This window comes from Abrus precatorius, unplaced genomic scaffold (genome assembly GCF_003935025.1).
Source record: "Abrus precatorius isolate BTA unplaced genomic scaffold, Abrus_2018 Scaffold7, whole genome shotgun sequence".
Lineage (NCBI taxonomy): Eukaryota > Viridiplantae > Streptophyta > Magnoliopsida > Fabales > Fabaceae > Abrus > Abrus precatorius.
The window spans coordinates 36,694,858-36,712,881 of record NW_020874417.1 but is presented as its reverse complement, the minus strand read 5'-3'; the positions used below and the strand labels follow the sequence as shown (position 1 = coordinate 36,712,881).

The following is an 18,024-nucleotide window of genomic DNA, read 5'->3' as shown; positions in this document are numbered from 1 at the left end:
AATTAGTATTCAGGTTAAATTTAAATGACTAATAATAATAAAAATTTATTAAAAATAAAAATATTTATTATATTAATTATGTAAGTGTAATAATAAATACTTTTATCTTTAAAAAACTATTATTCATTGTTTTAATTTTATCAGCTTTGAACATAATCTTTAGCAAAATTCAATAGTTAATTTCTTATTATACAGAAATCAGTGTAACATAATTTTTTTTTAGAAAAAAAGAAGATATAGTTGGTTTTGCTTATCTCACCAGTATATTGTAAATTTTCTATATTAACAATAAATTATAGTAAAAATCTTATTGGGATTTCTGAAAAATCAATCTGACTGAACACAATAATTAGTTTAGAGAAACAAAAAATAATTTGATACAAAATGAGCTTGACCAATGTGAGTCCAAATCACAGCGTATTTGGAGTACAGTGATAGGAAAGCCCTGACCCCACCCAAAATATTCCTTTCCGACTCCTCCCTGCAACGGCGACGACGTCGTTCCCACGCAACACCCACCCTCTATCCCATGACTCACAGATGAAAGCGTGAACCGTTGATTATGAAACAAACAACGCGAAAGCCCGTTAGGAGCGAGGTGAACCCTAGAAACAGAAACGCCGCGTACCCCAACGCTATGGCTATGTCCGATTGCACGCAGAACGCATTGCTCGCCGTACACGTGTCCGTATCCTTCAGCGTCCTCGCCATCGACGTCCCTGCCGCACTCGCCGACAACAGCAGGTACGCGAACACCTGCACCGGCACCACACCAGATCACTCACTCACTCTCACACAGACACACACCGAGAAGTGAAAGCGAGAAAGAAAGAGAGTGGAAATTGTTGACTCTGACCTGGTCATGGCCGAAGTCGAACCATACTTGCAGCACTTCGGGGAACAGCGTCGCACCTCTGGAAATCTCCCACACGGACGCGCCCATTTCGAAAATAGAGTACAACGCCACTATCGCATTCGCAGCTAGAAAGAATCTGAACCAATTACGGGAACTTGTGTAAAATTTCAATATGAATTTTGACGAAGAGTGATAAATTAGGTTTGGAATAGAGTACCTGAAAGTGTCGTAGTGATACCAGCGAGGAGAATCGGAGGCGCGAGTGTTGGTGAGCATGAAGACGGAGGAAGCAAGGGAGAAGGAGAAGGAGGTGAGACGGAAGACGAGGATGAGAGAGTTGAAACGACGTAGTTTGTGTTCTGCCACCGTTGAGTGGAAACGAGAGGGATGCGACGGCGAACGGTTATCGTCTCCGTTGCGAAGAGGCTGTGGCTGAGGGGATCGCATGGCCGTGGCGGTGCTTGAAATTCACGCGCTGGTAATATAGTAAGTTGGAAGCATGTCATGTGTTTGATTTTTTTGTTTATGGCGAGAGAGTCACGGGATAATGAAACTTTTAATTAATTAGTGCGAAACTGCGTTTCATAAAAGTTGTTGGAGAGAGAGAGCAACAGCAACAGCAACAGCAACATCAACAGCAGGCATGGCCGTGCGTGAGTGATTGTCTCTCCTATTCTTCTGTCCTTTCTTTTTCTTCTTCTATCTTTTTCTCTCTTCCTTTTTATTTAATTCCTTAAATTAAACCACATTTACCATTTTATTATTTATTATGTTATGTCACACCTAACTGTCAAATGCCATTGCTCGTTACTCTCACTGTTCCCAGTCTTATCTTCTTGTAAAGAATCATCATTGTCTCTGTGCATTCTTTTGTAGGGTTACCCATTCAAATCATCGATTGGGCTTCTTCTTCCGATTGTTTCACAAAACTTGTTTTCATACACCCATCCATATACTAACTATTTTTTTAATAAATTATTATATTAATTTTGTTCACTTTAAAATTAAATTATTTTTTTCTGTGTTATTACGAAGAGATTCAAGTTGTTTCTATCATCGAAGAGGTGACACAGCCTGTTTTATTGATTTGTCATCTCTTTCCTTTATTTTCCTAATTTTATTCTTGTATGTTGATTATTTTGACCCCTCTGTCCCATTCACTTTGACCACAGTGGCTTCTTTCTATTCCGAACAAAACAAACTGCTTTGACTTTTGTTGGCATGTCAACAAATGGAAATATGCAATTATAAATTGTGTCCAGTGGGACCGTTGTTCAAATGTTCCTTTCATATGATATCATTATTTCGCTTGCCTTATTGAAAAATTTATAAACAATCAGTCAAAGTTTTAAATAGCACTAAAATAATCTCAACTCAACCTTTATCATGAACTTGTTATTTTTACCATGTCATGAAATTTTTTGTTAGTTAATTTTACAAATATAAGAATTGATAAAGTTTTTCATTATCATAGCAAATAACTGAACAAAAGTTTGATTCTTCACTCATTTGATAAAAAGAACGTGTGTTGTGTGTCTGAAGAGGTTTGAGACAACTTGATATGATTATGCAGTAAAAAATGTTAAGCAAATGGTTCTAAAATGGAGCCTCTCTACCTACCTTAAATTCGCGTGACAAGTAAATGAGTTGAAAGAGAAATGACAAGTAAAAGGAATGAAAGAAGAGTGGTAGGTGAATGGACGTGGATGTAAGCTTTGTAAATAAAAGAGGATTCCCAAACCTGCCCCGTCCTTTTCCAAAATCACTATGAAACAATGAGGGAGCTGAAGTAGAACCAAGGGAAAAAAAGGGGACAACAGTAACCTAAGGGCTCCATCCAACAACATTCTTATTAACCAAACCATATTTTTGGTCAACTGAAACAAACAACCTATGGTTGTCCCTATTGTCATGTGCTTTGTATTTATGGCAAGGCCAGCAACCCACCATCTGGGCCTGGCAGAGGAGCCCAAGGGAGCACTTGAGATATAGCTGATGGAAAGTTAAAAAAAAAAAAAAAAGGATAGTAACAGGTAATATGTTTGATGGATGTCGCAAAAAAAATATCCCCAATAGATAAAATAATTCTAAGCTCAACCAGATTGAATATAAGTAAATATCTCAAAATTTAACAGTAACTATTATAATACTCACATGCATTTTTCAGCACCTATCTCTCTCTCTCTTTTTATATATACTTACTTTTTTAATTAAAAAATAAGAATTGATTTTACAATTATATATATTAATAATTTATTAAAAATACATTTAACCCTGTGTAAATTGAAAATGAAAACTAAACTAACACGAGCTGCAAAAGCGAAGGGCTTCCTCTACGCTATAGTGCATATATACGACACGCGTTCCGTTATTATTATAAATGAAACTTAGCAATATCCCACCGCCTTTACTTTATTTAATCATCATTAACCCCTTATTACGGAAGATTATTATCTATTTGTGTCGTTTCAAACTGAGATTTGCAGCACGTTAGGATCGGCACCGCCCTTGCAACCCAACGCACTGCACAAATACCATAATACTAACCTGCAACGACTTAACTGCTACTTCTAATAAAATAACACTCAAAACCTATGACATTCAAATTTTGAATATTTAATGAATCCTTAAAGCTGACCCATTTAATAAATACATATACATAATGCCAGCCTCCAAAGTCAGAACTAATACATCATATTATTCTTATAATTAATATAAAGAAAATTTGAGTCTATGATATCTATTCTTTTATGTAAGGGGCCGGTGTGCACATACATATAAGTCATCTCTACTCATGTCTATATATAGACACACACCTTGGTTCTTGGTTGAGCATCATTTCCATTGATAACAACAAAAAGCATTAGAAAGAGTGAGGTGTTGGATTAATTGCAAGATGAATTGTCTTGTGGCTTGTCAGTCTCGCTTGTGGGTAGTCACTGTTGTGTTGTACACATGCGTTGTGATCCCATTTATGCAACTCAGGAGGGCACTTTCCAACATGTTAATCAGACTCTTGATTTTGTTCTCCTGTGACACCAAAGATATGGTCAAGGAGATGGAGTTGCTTGAAATCCCCTCTCTACCCGCGACCAGGTACGAGGATTTGAGGAACCTTTCCTTTGTGAATGGAGAAGAGGGACAAACAGAGGAGATTTGTTCCATTTGTTTGGTTGAGTATGTGGGGGAAGACGCAGTGAGTAAGATTGGTGGATGTGGGCATGTGTTCCATATCAAATGCATTGAGCAATGGATTGAACGCAATCAATTCTCTTGCCCACTTTGTAGGTCCTTTCTATTTTCTCAACATCATCATTTCCATGCTAACAATTAGAGATAATATCTTCCATTTTTTGTAATTTATTTTTGTTGGAGGAAATGAAACCAGTCTCAGCTACATGTTCATACCAACTCCTCGAGGTTGTCATAGTTAGTTTTGTAACATTTTTCATATAAACGAAGTTCATTTTGACATTTTTGAGTCACCATGTGTGCGTGTTTTCCTTTCCATACTAGTTAATACCTAAGATTGCTTATAAGAGTTAATTATATACGTGAAGATAAAATCATTATCATATGCAATAAAAATCTATTGAACAAGGATGGACTCCGAACATAAGGTCTTAATTTAAATTAGGATAAATACATAAAAAAAAATTGATTTTTTAAAAAAATAGCACGTTTCTTGCACTTTAATTTTAATTTTCAAATGAAAAAAATGGATAGTGCATTGCTGTCTTATTTTTCTCACTAAAATACCAAAATAATAAATATTGGGAATAAAAGAAAATAGATATGGAAATGAACAAGGGAAGCAAGAATTGATCGGCGAAGATCGAAATGAGCGAATGAAGAAGGAAACATGACGCGGAAATGGCATTGTAGCAGATAGATCAAGTCGAAACAAATCAAATCAAATCAAATCAAATAAAAAACGATTGAATTGAAATTGTGAATTGTGTGGAAATGGAGGGAATGTGGGAGAACATTCTTCGAAACCACCACAACTCATTGAAATCCCTATTCCATCGGAACAAGGCTTCTTCCTCCGACGGCATCGACGCCGCCGATGACTCCGTTAATTCCCCCAAAACAATCCCTCAGCTCTCTCCTCTCGCCAACTCCGTCGTCTCTCGCTGTTCAAAGTGCTTCACTCTCTCTTTTCATTTTCATTATCAATGTTTCATTTCAATTTCTCAATAATAATATTAATGTATTTGGTAGGATCCTCGGAGTGTCGACGCATGAATTGCAACACGCCTTCGATTCAGAGCTTCCTCTCGGCGTCAAGGAGCTTCTCACATACGCTAGACACCTTTTGGAGTTTTGTTCATACAAAACGCTACACACACTCAGTAAAACCGCTGATTATTTGAGCGACAAAGAGTTCCGTCGTTTAACCTATGACATGATGCTTGCATGGGAAGCACCCAGCGTTCACACCCCTAACCTTCCAGTTCAGACATTTTCCAAATCCTTTATTCTTCTAATTACTACTATTACTACTATCATCATCATCATCATCATCATCAATATTATCGTTGTTGTGATCATGTGAAATTTTCACGCATTGTTTCAGGAAACACCTACTTCCAGTAAAGATGAAGCCGGAGGGGATGAGGATGAGGCCTCATTGTTTTATTCGAGTTCCACCAATATGGCGCTTCAGGTTCCATTTCCAATTCCTTCATATACAATCAAAATCAATACCTTATTCAAATGTTAAGTGAAAATGCAATTTGAAATTGTGGAATTTAGGTTGATGAAAAGAAGACTGTTGGTCTAGAGGCTTTTTCGCGGATAGCTCCTGCATGTGTTCCTATTGCTGATATTATAACTGTGCACAACCTCTTTGATGCGCTCACCAGTACTTCCGCGCGTCGGCTTCATTTTCTTGTTTATGACAAATACTTAAGATTCCTTGATAAGTATGATTGTTTTCCTTTGACGCTGTTATTTGCATGATCTGCATTGTTTGTATGCTTCCTGATATTAAGTGGTGTGCAGGGTTATCAAGAGTTCTAAAAGTGTTATGGGTAATTCGGTTGGAAATCTTCAGCTTGCTGAAGAAGAGATTGTTCTTGATGTTGATGGGACAATTCCAACTCAACCAGTTCTTCAACATGTTGGAATAGCTGCATGGCCTGGTGAGTCGCTCTAGTATTCAAAAAATAGATTCTGTACATTGAAACGGCCTACTTATCTCCGTTGATTATAGACTGTCACTTGCATACATAGTGGCTGAGATATTACTGACAAGGTAATAGAGGATTCCAATAGATTGCATAGGTGGTTACGAGCTCCCATTTTTCTCATTCTGTCTTTCCTAGCCTTCTGGTAGGATAAAATCACAAAAAATTGCTCAGCTAAATGATAGTTCTTTTTCTTCTTGTTATTGGTGGTGTTATTTACAGAATACAACTTAAATTTATTTTTCGCCAAGCCTTCTACTGCCATACTAATACAACTAAAAGCCCAATCTGTCACGAAGGGCTGCACTCAAATATTTGGAGTAAATTATCTCTAAAACATTCCTTCAGTTGCTTCTTTGCTGTAGTTAAAGGGTTTGCTGTGGTTAAAGGGCAACATTTATACTGGTTAAATAAAACGAAAGGTATATTGCATGGAAAAATACATGGAATAATCTCGTGGATTTGTTGCTCGAAAAGTCTAGGAACTTTTCTCAGTTAAGTATTTTTATGACCCTAAACAATCTCTTAAATGATAATTTGATGAATCAAGCAAATTGGATTTTGTGGAATGAAGTAAACTGTTGTACATCATGCAATGTAAAGTGCTAGTCTTTTCCGTCTGCTTTATACCCGAGCAATGTAGTACCCGTATTCATCAGGCTGACTAATGATCCATACGATGTGTACCACTTTACTTAATTGTACCTCAAATTTCTGACCTTTATAGGGCGGTTGACGCTGACGAATTATGCTCTTTACTTTGAGTCACTTGGAGTTGGTGTATATGAGAAAGCCATTCGATATGATCTGGACACAGACATGAAACAGGTTATAAAGCCTGATTTGACTGGACCCCTTGGTGCTCGCCTTTTTGATAAAGCTGTGATGTATAAGTCAACTTCTGTGTAAGTTATCTGTGGACAAAATATCATATGTGACTTGTTTTCCATTTCAAATTTTATGATTTTTCAAAATGTATTGACAGAACAGAGCCTGTTTATTTTGAATTCCCCGAATTTAAAGCAAACCTGCGTCGTGACTATTGGTTGGACATTAGTCTGGAGATCCTGCGTGCACACAAGTTTATCAGGAAATACTACCTTAAAGAGGCACAAAAATCAGAAGTGCTTGCCAGGGCTGCACTGGGCATTTTCCGCTATCGTGCAGTTAGAGAAGCTTTCCGGTTTTTCTCATCCAACTATAAAACTTTACTTACTTTTAACCTAGCTGAAACTCTTCCACGGGGAGACATAATATTGGAAACCCTGTCAAATAGCTTAACAAACTTGAGTTTGGTTTCTTGTAAACGTGATATTCCTGGGACTGTTGATACAAAGAAGCAAATGACAGTGTCTCCAGCAGCAGTTATGGCGCTCTTCTGTCTTGGATTCAAATCAAAAAAGCTGGCTGAAATTTGGGAAGAAACAAATGCTTTTAGTGACATCCGAGTTGGTGAGATAAATCCCTTGGAAGCTGCAGTGAAAAAATCCCTTCTGGACATTGGAAAAGCTGAAGCTGCACAGGCAACTGTGAACCAAGTGAAGGTTGAAGGAATTGATACAAATGTTGCAGTAATGAAGGTACATTATTATTTACACTCCATAATATTTTTGTTTTTGTTTTTTGGAAGTGTAAATCTTAATTCCATTTGATCATGAAAATTATAGAAAACGAACAGGGTTAGGATATTGTTGGATGATGTAAAAATAAAAGGAGTCTATATTATTAATACATATGGTGTGGATAATTCTTTTAATTCCTTGTAGGAACTACTATTCCCGTTCATTGAATCTGCCAACCGACTGCAGCTTTTGGCCTCGTGGAAAGACTTCTACAGATCAACAACTTTCTTACTACTCACCTGTTATATGATTTTAAGGTAATTGTTTATTGTAATACCAGCATAAACCTGTTATATTCATTGACACGTATTACATCTCCTTATCTCCAATGCTTGACTTAATCTTTATCCCATAAGTTGTTTTGTTTGTAAGCTCATCTCATGCAAGATTTGGAACCATTCTGCAGTCAATCTCTGTACTTCAACAAAACGATGAGGATGCTAAATCTAAAATCTAGAATTAAGTTGCCTTACTTTTGTTTTATTGAACAATTTGACTGCCATCGAGATCAGACAATGATGACTGTTAATAAATGATATTCTTGTTTTAAAAACTAGCTTCCATGGATTGGCTGAATAAAACAGTTGATTAACACTGATGTACAGGGGGTGGATCCAGTATTTACTGCCAACCATTTTTGTGTTCATAGCAATTCTCATGCTCTGGCGTAGGCATTTCAGAAGGGAAAGATCATTAGAAGCCTTCAGAGTAACTCCTCCTCCAAATCGAAATGCAGTAGAACAACTACTGACATTACAAGAGGCCATTACACAGTTTGAATCACTTATTCAAGCTGGAAATATTACTCTCCTAAAACTAAGAGCACTTCTACTTGCTATATTACCACAGGTGAGTCACCTAGCCATGCTCTATTTCTAAAAAAAATTAAAATGTTGTGCATATAATTTGACCAAAACATCAATTAATATGCATATATTACTTGTGGTCCAATATGACGAGAATCGTACTGTATTTTGTATATTCACTATGAATAAAGTAGACTTGTTATGACCATAAATGAAAGCACTTCATTATCGGTTGTTTTTTTTTTTTCAATCGAACAAAAAATGTTAAGAACAACTGCAAATAAACACTGAAATATTTAACAAGATTTACAAAGTCTTCAAGAAACCATGGGAAGGAATACCGAAGAGAGGCTAAAGAAACATTCTTCTAAAAAAATTGTAGTTGACTTGGAGATGCAGTATTCTGCTCAACCAAATTTCAGAGGCACAAATTAACAGCACAATGAACACATTGCCTCAGCTTTTTACTGCCTTATTACTGCCAACGCTAGAGTTAATGAGTAAAAGTTCGTTCAACTCCAAACTTCAAGGCCATTCATAACCTTAAACACTATATCTTTTCCAAGTACAGGTCCACCTTACAATATGAAAAGTGAAGGGAAACTGTTCCCAAAATGCACACATGCAAAATGTACATACCAAGAGAGGCTTTCTGGGTTATACAAATTATTATTAATAATCTTATTGAATGCCACTGTTCAAATGAAGGACTTAAGCTGTTAAGCACAGTTGGAACCTTGGATTTCAATCCCTGGGAAATTTACATCTCAATTGTAATGTGTAGTAAACGGCAAATTATTTGCCATCTCGACCGGACATACTGTTTATAGACTGAAATAAATTTATAACCATATTATTATGTCATCCTTTATAGCATTGCTAATATACTACTATTTTGTTAAGTATCTGGTGATTAAAATATATTACTGGTCTTACGCTTTTCGAACAAATTGATTCAGCCAGTTTATTGGAAAGTTAGTTTCCTCAATAATCTATTCTTATGTTATACATTTGTCCTGCAGGCTACGGAGAAGGTTGCACTGTTTCTGGTATTCACAGCCGCAGTGTTTGCTTTTGTTCCTCCAAAATACATATTTTTGGCGGTATTCGTTGAGTATTATACAAGGGAGATGCCATGGAGGAAAGAGAGTAGTGATAGATGGGTAAGGCGAATTAGAGAATGGTGGATCAGAATACCTGCTGCTCCTGTTCAGCTCATTAAGCCTGATGACTGCAAGAAAAGAAAATGATGTTGCGTTACACGAGTCAATTATAATTTGATACCGGCAAAGATTACATTATTTTCTAGTTAACCATCACTAGTTAACCGTATATTTTGGTTTATTCATTTTTTCTATTCTTTAATGCAACCTTTTCGTATTTAGCAGCAAATTGTATATTCTCTTACGTCTTCTGTATTTGCCCTCTCTGTATTAAACCCGAGGCTGTTTGGAAGTCTTCTTCGGCTTCATGTGGTTTCATCTTAAGATACACTCTTTCCTAAGTAGAAGATGATAGAAGGACTCCGTTGGTGTTGAAAACCTTTTTTTATCCTGTTATTATCTTGACAAAACAAGCTTAATTTCAATGTCATTATCTTGAGCTGCAGAAATTGACTCTTCAAAGTTTTGGAAAATGAGCCTATACTGACTAATTTAGTGCATCCTTGAAAATACGTTGAAAATCATATAAACGTGAATTTAACGAAAAAACTACTTTATTAAATAAAAACATTCATGATCTTTCAAACGTGAATCTAAACATGGACTTGGTGGATATTATCTTTTCCATAATGTAATAGAATTGCACTTGGCATAACCAAAAACTCCTGAATACATTAAAAAAATGTTCATGATGTTACATGCTGAGTAATGCTGACCCAGAGTATATGGGTAACGAGACAAAAAAAATTTTGGGGAGGGGGCAGGGGGCGGGGGCTGGAGGACTTCCCTCAATTGCACCCTCGCCATTGCATATTTCTATGTTACAGAACAGTATGAAGGAACTGATTTACACATTAAGAAGGTATTCTGAATTCATTCTGTTTGCAAAAAGCCTTTCGTAACTCCTGGCATCCTTGAGAAAATACCCTGAAGAACCAACTTGCGCGGGTTCTGAAATCATCTTCAGTACTATGAAAGTGAAAGCATGAGGAATGGTGACATAATGATATCAACCACCCGATTCTCATTTACACATTTTCTGGCCAAAACTCCCTGAAGAATGCACGCTCAAATTCCTTCTCCTGCATCTTCTTTTCAAACTCCTGCATCTTTCTCATCCGTTTAGAAAGTGCTTTGGTTTTCTTTTGAAACGAATGTTCCTGAGAGTGATTGAAGTCAATGAAAAGCAGGAAATCATATACAGTTTAAAAAGTGTTGTAACTTGTATTGATACCAAAATGGCTGGAATAAACAACTGTTCAATATGATCTCGCCTTACAGATTAAACAGTAGTACAAGAATTTCGCCACTCTGTTAGAATAAATTATTGTATTTTGTCTATTTTGGTTTTGGCATTGAATAATTCTAAATCTTCCTACTCTTTATTCCTACAAATCCTCCTAATTACTAAATGAAGAAAGTATTTAATGTATTTTATGTTTTCAACACATAAATGAACATTTCCATTTAATACTTACTTTATAAAGTAGTAGAAGGATTATTAGGAGGATATAGCAAAGCTCTTTATTTTTCTTTTTACTTCGAAAGGAAGAGGGAAAAACTAGACAAAATAATCCTTCAATACTTGGATGTACAGATTCTCAAGGCATATTCTGAGTACCATGAGAATGACAAAAGTTTAAAAGCAAGAGTTTTAGCACCTATTTAGCAAAACACCAGAATTAATTCCTCTTATCGTGGCAGATGTTCCAACATAAAATTAATTCCTCGTACATTCCAATTATGTTCAATGATTCAAAAAAATTCTATCCAAATAAGAAAACCATGGCCGACCATCATGACCATCCAATTCTAAGCCAACAGAAAAAAAATGTATCATTTTGCATGGTTATGTTATGCTTCTGGATATGTATCGTTTCTAACATTGTAAAGTTGCTTAGATGATTAAAATTTTACATAGATGGTAAACAGAGAATGGTATACAAACCCTAGGCAATGGTCCAAAATGAAAACCATCAGAAAATATTACCTGCTGATTGTTCCCTTTAGAGGCATCACAATGATCTGGTTTCACAGCCTTTTTCTTCACTTTATCTGCTCCCAAACCTCGTTTATTATTCTTCACATAAGTTTCCACAGGTTCTAATCTACCCTGTTTCCGTGATAAATTTATTTATAAAAATTATGGTTAGAAGATTGAAATACCTGTTTTTTATAATCAAAATAGACTACAATTATGGTAATTGGGATGAGAAAACAGACATAACCTTGTTCCTATCGATGATCCCATTTTAAGTACAACATGGTAATAAAACGTAAAGCAAATAGATCTCACAAGTCACAAACTCTAACACGAACAGAAAATGAGATGAAGTGTTAGAAAAAGATCTATCTAACAAGCATGTTTTCATTTAGGATTTTTAATGCCCTGACACACTTCATATCAATTTTTTTTCTTAATTATGAAAATGCCCCATTCAAATTATGAGTTAACAGAAGGGTTGGAAGTTATGAATTCAACGTTTACAACAATGTTTTTGACTGCTGATTCCATCATTCATTGAAGAAAAAGAGAGAGAGAAAGATAAGAAAGAAAACCTGCTCAGAGATTCCAAGACCAGTCCCTTCTTTCCAACCTTGCTTCTTCAATAGCTGCATAGTGTATATTTACATGAACCGGGAAAAAAGGAATGATATAAAAAAAAATAAAAATTCACGGAACATAATGATAAAAAGGAACAAAAAATGTACCTGAAATCCTATATTGGAAGAGTTGATTACTGTTGCTGAACCGCTTGAACCCGACGTTTCTTCCATGGCTTTAAACCCTTAATCTGCATACACATTTAAAGCAAGGAACATTCATTCACTGGAAAAGCATAATAAAATTAAACCGTTTAAAATTTCGAAAAATCTTCTCGACAAATTGATCATTACATTCCTAAAACCCTTTTCCTGTTTCAATTACGACTTTACAACCTTCGAAGTATTAAGAAAACAGAATCCTCAAAACGAAATCGATAAACACAACCGAAACTAATTATCGAAAAAATTAAATATGAATTTGGAACACACTGCTACCGACCTCGAATTGATCAGAATTAAGGGGGACAACGTTGTTGCGTTTTTCTTTTATTTTCTGTTTATCTCTCGCGTTTTTCTTTTTCTTGTCTCGTAGTGGTAACCCATGTTTTTTATAAACTTTTGTAAAATATAAATTATATTAAATAATGTTCTATAAATTAAAAAATATTTTTCAAAAGTAAAAAAAAATAAAATTCTAGTGAGATATTTTATGGTTACATTTTTATGACATGCTAATTTTCCTTTAAAAAATAGCACATGCAATTCTTTATTTTATTTATAAAATTTAAATTCGTGTAATTTTAAACAATAAAACATTTCATTTGTAATTTTTTTAACATTTATTACAATTTTTAGTTTATATATTAATTAATGATATATTATATATTTATTATTGAACTAAATTTTTATACAAGAGATTTAATATCAACAATTAAAAAAAATTTAAAAAAACTAAAAGTGCACAGGTAGAATTGAGAAAACTAAAATTATATATAAATTAAAATATGAAAATTAAAAATATTTTTTGGAATAATACTTTTTAAAGGTATTTGATTAATTATGCATAAATAATCTATCATTTTGTGCAATAGTTGTTTTTCCATTATTTATACTCAATTTGATTTTTATATATATTTTTTCAACAATTGTTCTTTGTTTTTTGTTCAACATCAATTGTTCGCTTTAGCAAAATCTTTTTTGGATCTGAAAAACTTTCAGTCATTTTTCTGTTATTTTGGAATGGGCCCTCGATCTGGGCCGTAGTGAATGCCCATTTATTTGACCCATTGATTCAAATGGGCTTGCAGTGTCGTCGTAAATTGAACTGTGTAATATTTTCAGTTCCTTTTTCAACAACAAACAGCAAATAGAAGCAGATAAGGGAACAGCGTAGTGAGCACATTAATTCGCTTCTCTAACCTCAACACTATAACCATCGTTCTACTTTGTTTTACTTCGTTTTTCTCAGTTTCAAAGGATCATATTTTACTGTGACACTTCCAATTCATACGCATAACTGTTTTCATTTATCCACCAACAGTTGCATTTTTATTTTGCTTGAAGAAATGGCGCTGCGACATTCCATGACTGCGCCCTTTCAGTCTTGCGCTTCACCAAAGGTTATTAAAGAGAGGAAATTTAGCATGCCCATGTCTTTTTGTGGCACACGTTGTATTCCCAGACAGAAACCTAGGAAGGAGTTCTCGAATTTGAGCCTTCCCTCAAACCTGTCTTTGCTGGCAAGTACATGAATTTGTTGTCCTAGCTATTTTAATTGTTTTTTTTATTTCCTTTGAAATAGAGCTGAATAAACTTTTCTGTTTGCCTCATACAGGATGGTGATACAAGAGCAGTAAGAGTTGAAGCACTGAAATCGGGTGGTGCTGATTGGAAGAGAGGAAGAGAAGCTTCTAGTGACAGTGATGATGAGGATGAGGCAGCACCTCCTTCTGATGGAAATGACCCTTATCTTATGAGTCTTGAAGAGAGACTCGAATGGAGGAGGAACATAAGACAGGTGTTGGATATGAAACCTGATGTTGAAGAGGAGTTAGACCCTGTTGAAAAGAAGAAGAGGCTGCAAAAGCTTCTAGAGAATTACCCTCTTGTTGTGGAGGAGGATGATCCTGATTGGCCTGAAGATGCTGATGGGTGGGGATTCAACTTGGGCCAGTTTTTTGACAAAATTACTATTAAAAACAATAAAAAAAAGGATGATGATGATGTTGATGTTGATCATAAAGAGATAGAATGGCAAGATGATAATTACATTCGCCCCATCAAAGACATTAAGACTGCTGAATGGGAAGAGACTGTATTCAAAGACATAAGTCCCTTGATTATTCTTGTGCACAATCGGTATAAAAGGTTTGCTCTACTTCTACATTTAATCTCTGTCTGTTATACACTTTTTAATATTATGTACTTATTTAAGCCCAATAATTGTTTTCAGTTTTCATAGGTAGCTGAATGCTAATTGGTTAATGCTTAAAGGAAAGTTATCCAAATCTGTTTTTGTTTTCCGTTCATCTTTTCTTCTTTGGGTCTAAGTAACTGCATGCTAATTGATCTGTTCTTGCTTGTTCCTATGAGCTTGCTGTAAAGTTGATATTCATGTTACACTTGGGACCTTCTTAGACAACTTTAGCCATCATAATAGTTTGTATGCACATGAGCATGCAGGTATTTTCCTTATTTTTTGAAACTGGGCTCTAACGGGGCCTTTCTTAAACTATCAACCTTGTGTTCAATTAACCTAAGAATTTAGCTGAAGTACTTTAAGGTAATTTAATTTAGGTTAAATTATAATTTTGGCTCCTACACTTAACTTGTTTTTGGTTTTAGTCCGTGCATGAAAAAATCCTATGTTTTGGTATCTGTGTGTAAACAATTTTAGAAATTTGTCTCTACCATTTGAAGTATTTTATATGTCATGTTTAAGGATCAAAATATATAACTTTTACATGGAGGGATCAAAATGAAATGTAATTCTTTTATATATATAGATATTAAAACAAAAAATCGTATCAAGCATAAGAATAAGGATTAAATTTAATATACTCGATGGGGGGATTAATTCAGGTGTAAAAATCAAATTTATAATTAAACCTTTAATTTATTTGACCTGCTAGAAGAAATTTGATATTATAGTTATGAAGTTTCAGTGCTCCATATCATATTTGCATCAAATAAAAGTGCCAAGTTTTAAATTTATTTTTAGGCCAAAGGAGAATGAAAGAATTCGAGATGAAATAGAGAAGGCTGTGCATATCATATGGAACTGCAGACTTCCCTCGCCAAGAGTAAGTAATTAGTAAAGTCAACTCTTATTGCCTTTGGTTCCTGTTACCTTATCAGAAAGCTAATTTTTTTTTCTTCACATCCTGTTACATATCATATGAAAGTGTGTTGCAATTGATGCTGTTGTTGAGACTGAACTGGTTGCTGCACTTCAAGTGTCTGTCTTCCCAGAGATTATCTTCACTAAAGCAGGCAAGATTTTATTCCGCGAAAAAGGTATTGATCTATGTTACCCCAAAAATAAACAAAAAAATATATCTTTCCCATTTCTTAGTTCCTCTCCTTCTGACTTTGCTTAACTTCCATTTGGTGGTGTCTCAGCAATTCGCAGTGCAGAAGAGTGGTCAAAAATCATGGCTTTCTTCTACTATGGCGCAGCCAAACCACCCTGTTTGAATAGCATGGCCTATTCCCAAGAAAATATTCCCTTCTCTTGTCACTAATAATCCAGTGTCATAAAAATTTGAGAATCTAAATTTTGAGTGCATCCATGTTGCTGAAATATTTTCATTTGAAGCTGGCTTTAAAAATCTGCCTCTGTAAAACAAATGCAAGGGGAATGTATAGCTCTATTGACTCTCATATAATGTGCTATGATAAAATAACTTGCATAAACATGGAAGAAAATTTCTAGAGTGGGTTGAAATGAGCATCTGGACTAGATGAAATAAATATTGAACGTGGAAGATGAAACTTCATGATCTGATTTCTAGTTTGCTACGAAAGTGAAAAGATGTATCCTTGGAGCCATGTGCATATTTAGAAGCTACATTGAGCGACCCTTTGTTGAAATGAAAGATTATTGCAATAAACTCACTGAAGATTCCCACCGGGTTTGAGTTAACAAAGCATACATTAAGAGGACTCAGGTTCATAGTCATACTGTCAGAGGCATTAGAATATGGTAGGAAGTAGAATTTATGTTTTCTTAATTCATTTTTCTATTTTAACTCTGAATATCGTTGTTTTCAATGTAATGGTATTGGAGTAATTAAGATAGTTTGAGAACTAATGCATTGTCTTATGTTCCTTGGAAAGAAAGAGAAGTTGGAGAAATAACATGGTTTTGCAATTCATGTGTTGGTGCTGGGCGTTGGGAAAAGCCACAAAAGGATAGGCCATGATATTCGATTTACATTTTATTTTAAGGAATGAAACCTTTCCTAACAATTATGAGAATAAAATGGCCGAATCGTTTGGAATGGTGCAACTTTAGGAATGATATGTGTGAGAATGTTGCAACATTTACCAAAACAATCACTTTTATAATTCTTTTAAACGAATTTTTAACGTGTGCTTTGCACACAATAAAAATCAACAAATAGTAAATTTTTTTATTAAAAATTGTAGTATTTAAAGTTATTACTATATCAAATAAATTTTAATAAAAAATCATTATATATTGGATGTATTTGGTAGAATTAACAAATAAGCTACTTGAAAGTTAAAAGTTAAAAATTTAGTTGACTAAATTAAAGATGTCTAATAAAATTAGCTGATAAATATAAAATAATTGACAACAACACCATTAATTTTTAATTTATAAGTTGTAATCATATATTTTTTTAAAAATTAGAATTTTTTAATTTTATTTTCATTTAAAAATATTTGTCTTAAATAAAATGAGAAAATATGAATTAATTTATATTATAATTTTAATAATTTTTTATCGTAAAAAAAAACAAGAATTAATAATTTTGTTATATTTCAATAAAATTTAATTTAAAAAACACTCGAGAGTTATTCCAGTTTTGCGACATTTTGTAAACTTGACATGAATAATCGTTAACGGTTGCCTTCTCCGATACCTAAACCTAGTCCTACACAAAGAGCCATCCATTCCCGTCACCTAGTTTTTTTCCGATCTCATAGCTCTTCTGCCAAGTTTATTTAACTTTCTATGATTATGCCCTCTGTTGTCTCATACAACATTCATTTCACACACGTTGACTTCATTTTCAAAAGTTTTGAATGGAACTTTTTTTAAATTCTGTCTTCTTTAAATCTAGCTTCGCTCTACATCAATCTCCAAACTCCTTAACCATCTCATCTTTAACACTTTCAATGTGTGTAAAGCAAAATGAAATTTGCCAGGAAGGAACTGAATTAGGGGGACCAATTAAATAATTGATGCACACTCATTTTTTAAAGTTAAAATCTTTACCTTATTACTATAATAGAGGCACTCGAAGTACTTCCTGTATAAATTTATAAATTTGATCTTGCATGATTCGGAAATATATTAATCATGGGTAGGCCTAAGGAATACTAAAATTGAGTTACGAGAGATGACTGTTTTATGTTGAAGTGCAAACATCGTAGACATAAATTTACCATGTGAAATATTAATGAATACACATTAATTTCATCCTCAATCTATACTATCATGCCATTTTCTTCGCTACTGTCCAATTTCATCCCACAGTTGTTATATTATAATTTTCTAGTCATGAGAATTATTCAATGCATGTTTAAGGTCATACGTTATTTGCTCATCTACTTTTATTTCTCTGATTTCTGTTGGGAGTTTGAAAATGG

General features: G+C 34.4%; 4 protein-coding genes across 7 annotated transcripts; 2 read left to right on the top strand and 2 right to left on the bottom strand.

Moving 5' to 3' along the window:
- Positions 1–440: 440 nt before the first annotated feature.
- Positions 441–1,402, bottom strand: LOC113873310 (CASP-like protein 4C2). 2 transcript variants are annotated; one of them, XM_027511373.1, is made up of 3 exons: positions 1,074–1,402; positions 857–992; positions 441–756 (listed from the first exon to the last, which is right to left on the bottom strand). In XM_027511373.1, the coding sequence occupies exons 1-3, from the start codon at positions 1,301–1,303 to the stop codon at positions 535–537; spliced, it is 588 nt and encodes a 195-aa protein (XP_027367174.1). In that variant the 5' UTR covers positions 1,304–1,402; the 3' UTR covers positions 441–534. The 2 variants fall into 2 exon arrangements, with proteins under 2 accessions (XP_027367174.1, XP_027367173.1); XM_027511372.1 differs by having other exon boundaries at positions 857–1,402.
- A 3,174-nt stretch (positions 1,403–4,576) lies between these two features.
- Positions 4,577–10,024, top strand: LOC113872219. Its single transcript, XM_027509597.1, has 10 exons — positions 4,577–5,001; positions 5,081–5,312; positions 5,436–5,525; positions 5,615–5,784; positions 5,864–6,003; positions 6,776–6,953; positions 7,034–7,628; positions 7,815–7,927; positions 8,276–8,519; positions 9,499–10,024. Exons 1-10 carry the CDS (start codon positions 4,823–4,825, stop codon positions 9,724–9,726), a joined length of 2,169 nt encoding a protein of 722 aa, XP_027365398.1. The 5' UTR covers positions 4,577–4,822; the 3' UTR covers positions 9,727–10,024.
- Positions 9,443–12,769, bottom strand: LOC113872220 (G patch domain and ankyrin repeat-containing protein 1 homolog). 2 transcript variants are annotated; one of them, XR_003505855.1, is made up of 6 exons: positions 12,686–12,768; positions 12,352–12,434; positions 12,199–12,252; positions 11,630–11,752; positions 10,493–10,799; positions 9,443–9,707 (listed from the first exon to the last, which is right to left on the bottom strand). XR_003505855.1 is itself a non-coding variant. In XM_027509598.1 (5 exons), the coding sequence occupies exons 2-5, from the start codon at positions 12,415–12,417 to the stop codon at positions 10,668–10,670; spliced, it is 375 nt and encodes a 124-aa protein (XP_027365399.1). In that variant the 5' UTR covers positions 12,418–12,434; positions 12,686–12,769; the 3' UTR covers positions 10,291–10,667. The 2 variants fall into 2 exon arrangements, 1 of the variants encoding a protein (XP_027365399.1); XM_027509598.1 differs by lacking the exon at positions 9,443–9,707 and having other exon boundaries at positions 10,291–10,799; positions 12,686–12,769.
- Positions 12,770–13,540: 771 nt separating this feature from the next.
- LOC113870780 (thioredoxin-like fold domain-containing protein MRL7L, chloroplastic) lies at positions 13,541–16,534 on the top strand. Of its 2 annotated transcripts, XM_027507239.1 has the most exons (6): positions 13,543–13,578; positions 13,788–13,925; positions 14,021–14,553; positions 15,407–15,488; positions 15,591–15,702; positions 15,808–16,534. In XM_027507239.1, the coding sequence occupies exons 2-6, from the start codon at positions 13,830–13,832 to the stop codon at positions 15,927–15,929; spliced, it is 945 nt and encodes a 314-aa protein (XP_027363040.1). In that variant the 5' UTR covers positions 13,543–13,578; positions 13,788–13,829; the 3' UTR covers positions 15,930–16,534. The 2 variants fall into 2 exon arrangements, with proteins under 2 accessions (XP_027363039.1, XP_027363040.1); XM_027507238.1 differs by having other exon boundaries at positions 13,541–13,925.
- The last annotated feature ends 1,490 nt before the right edge of the window (positions 16,535–18,024 follow it).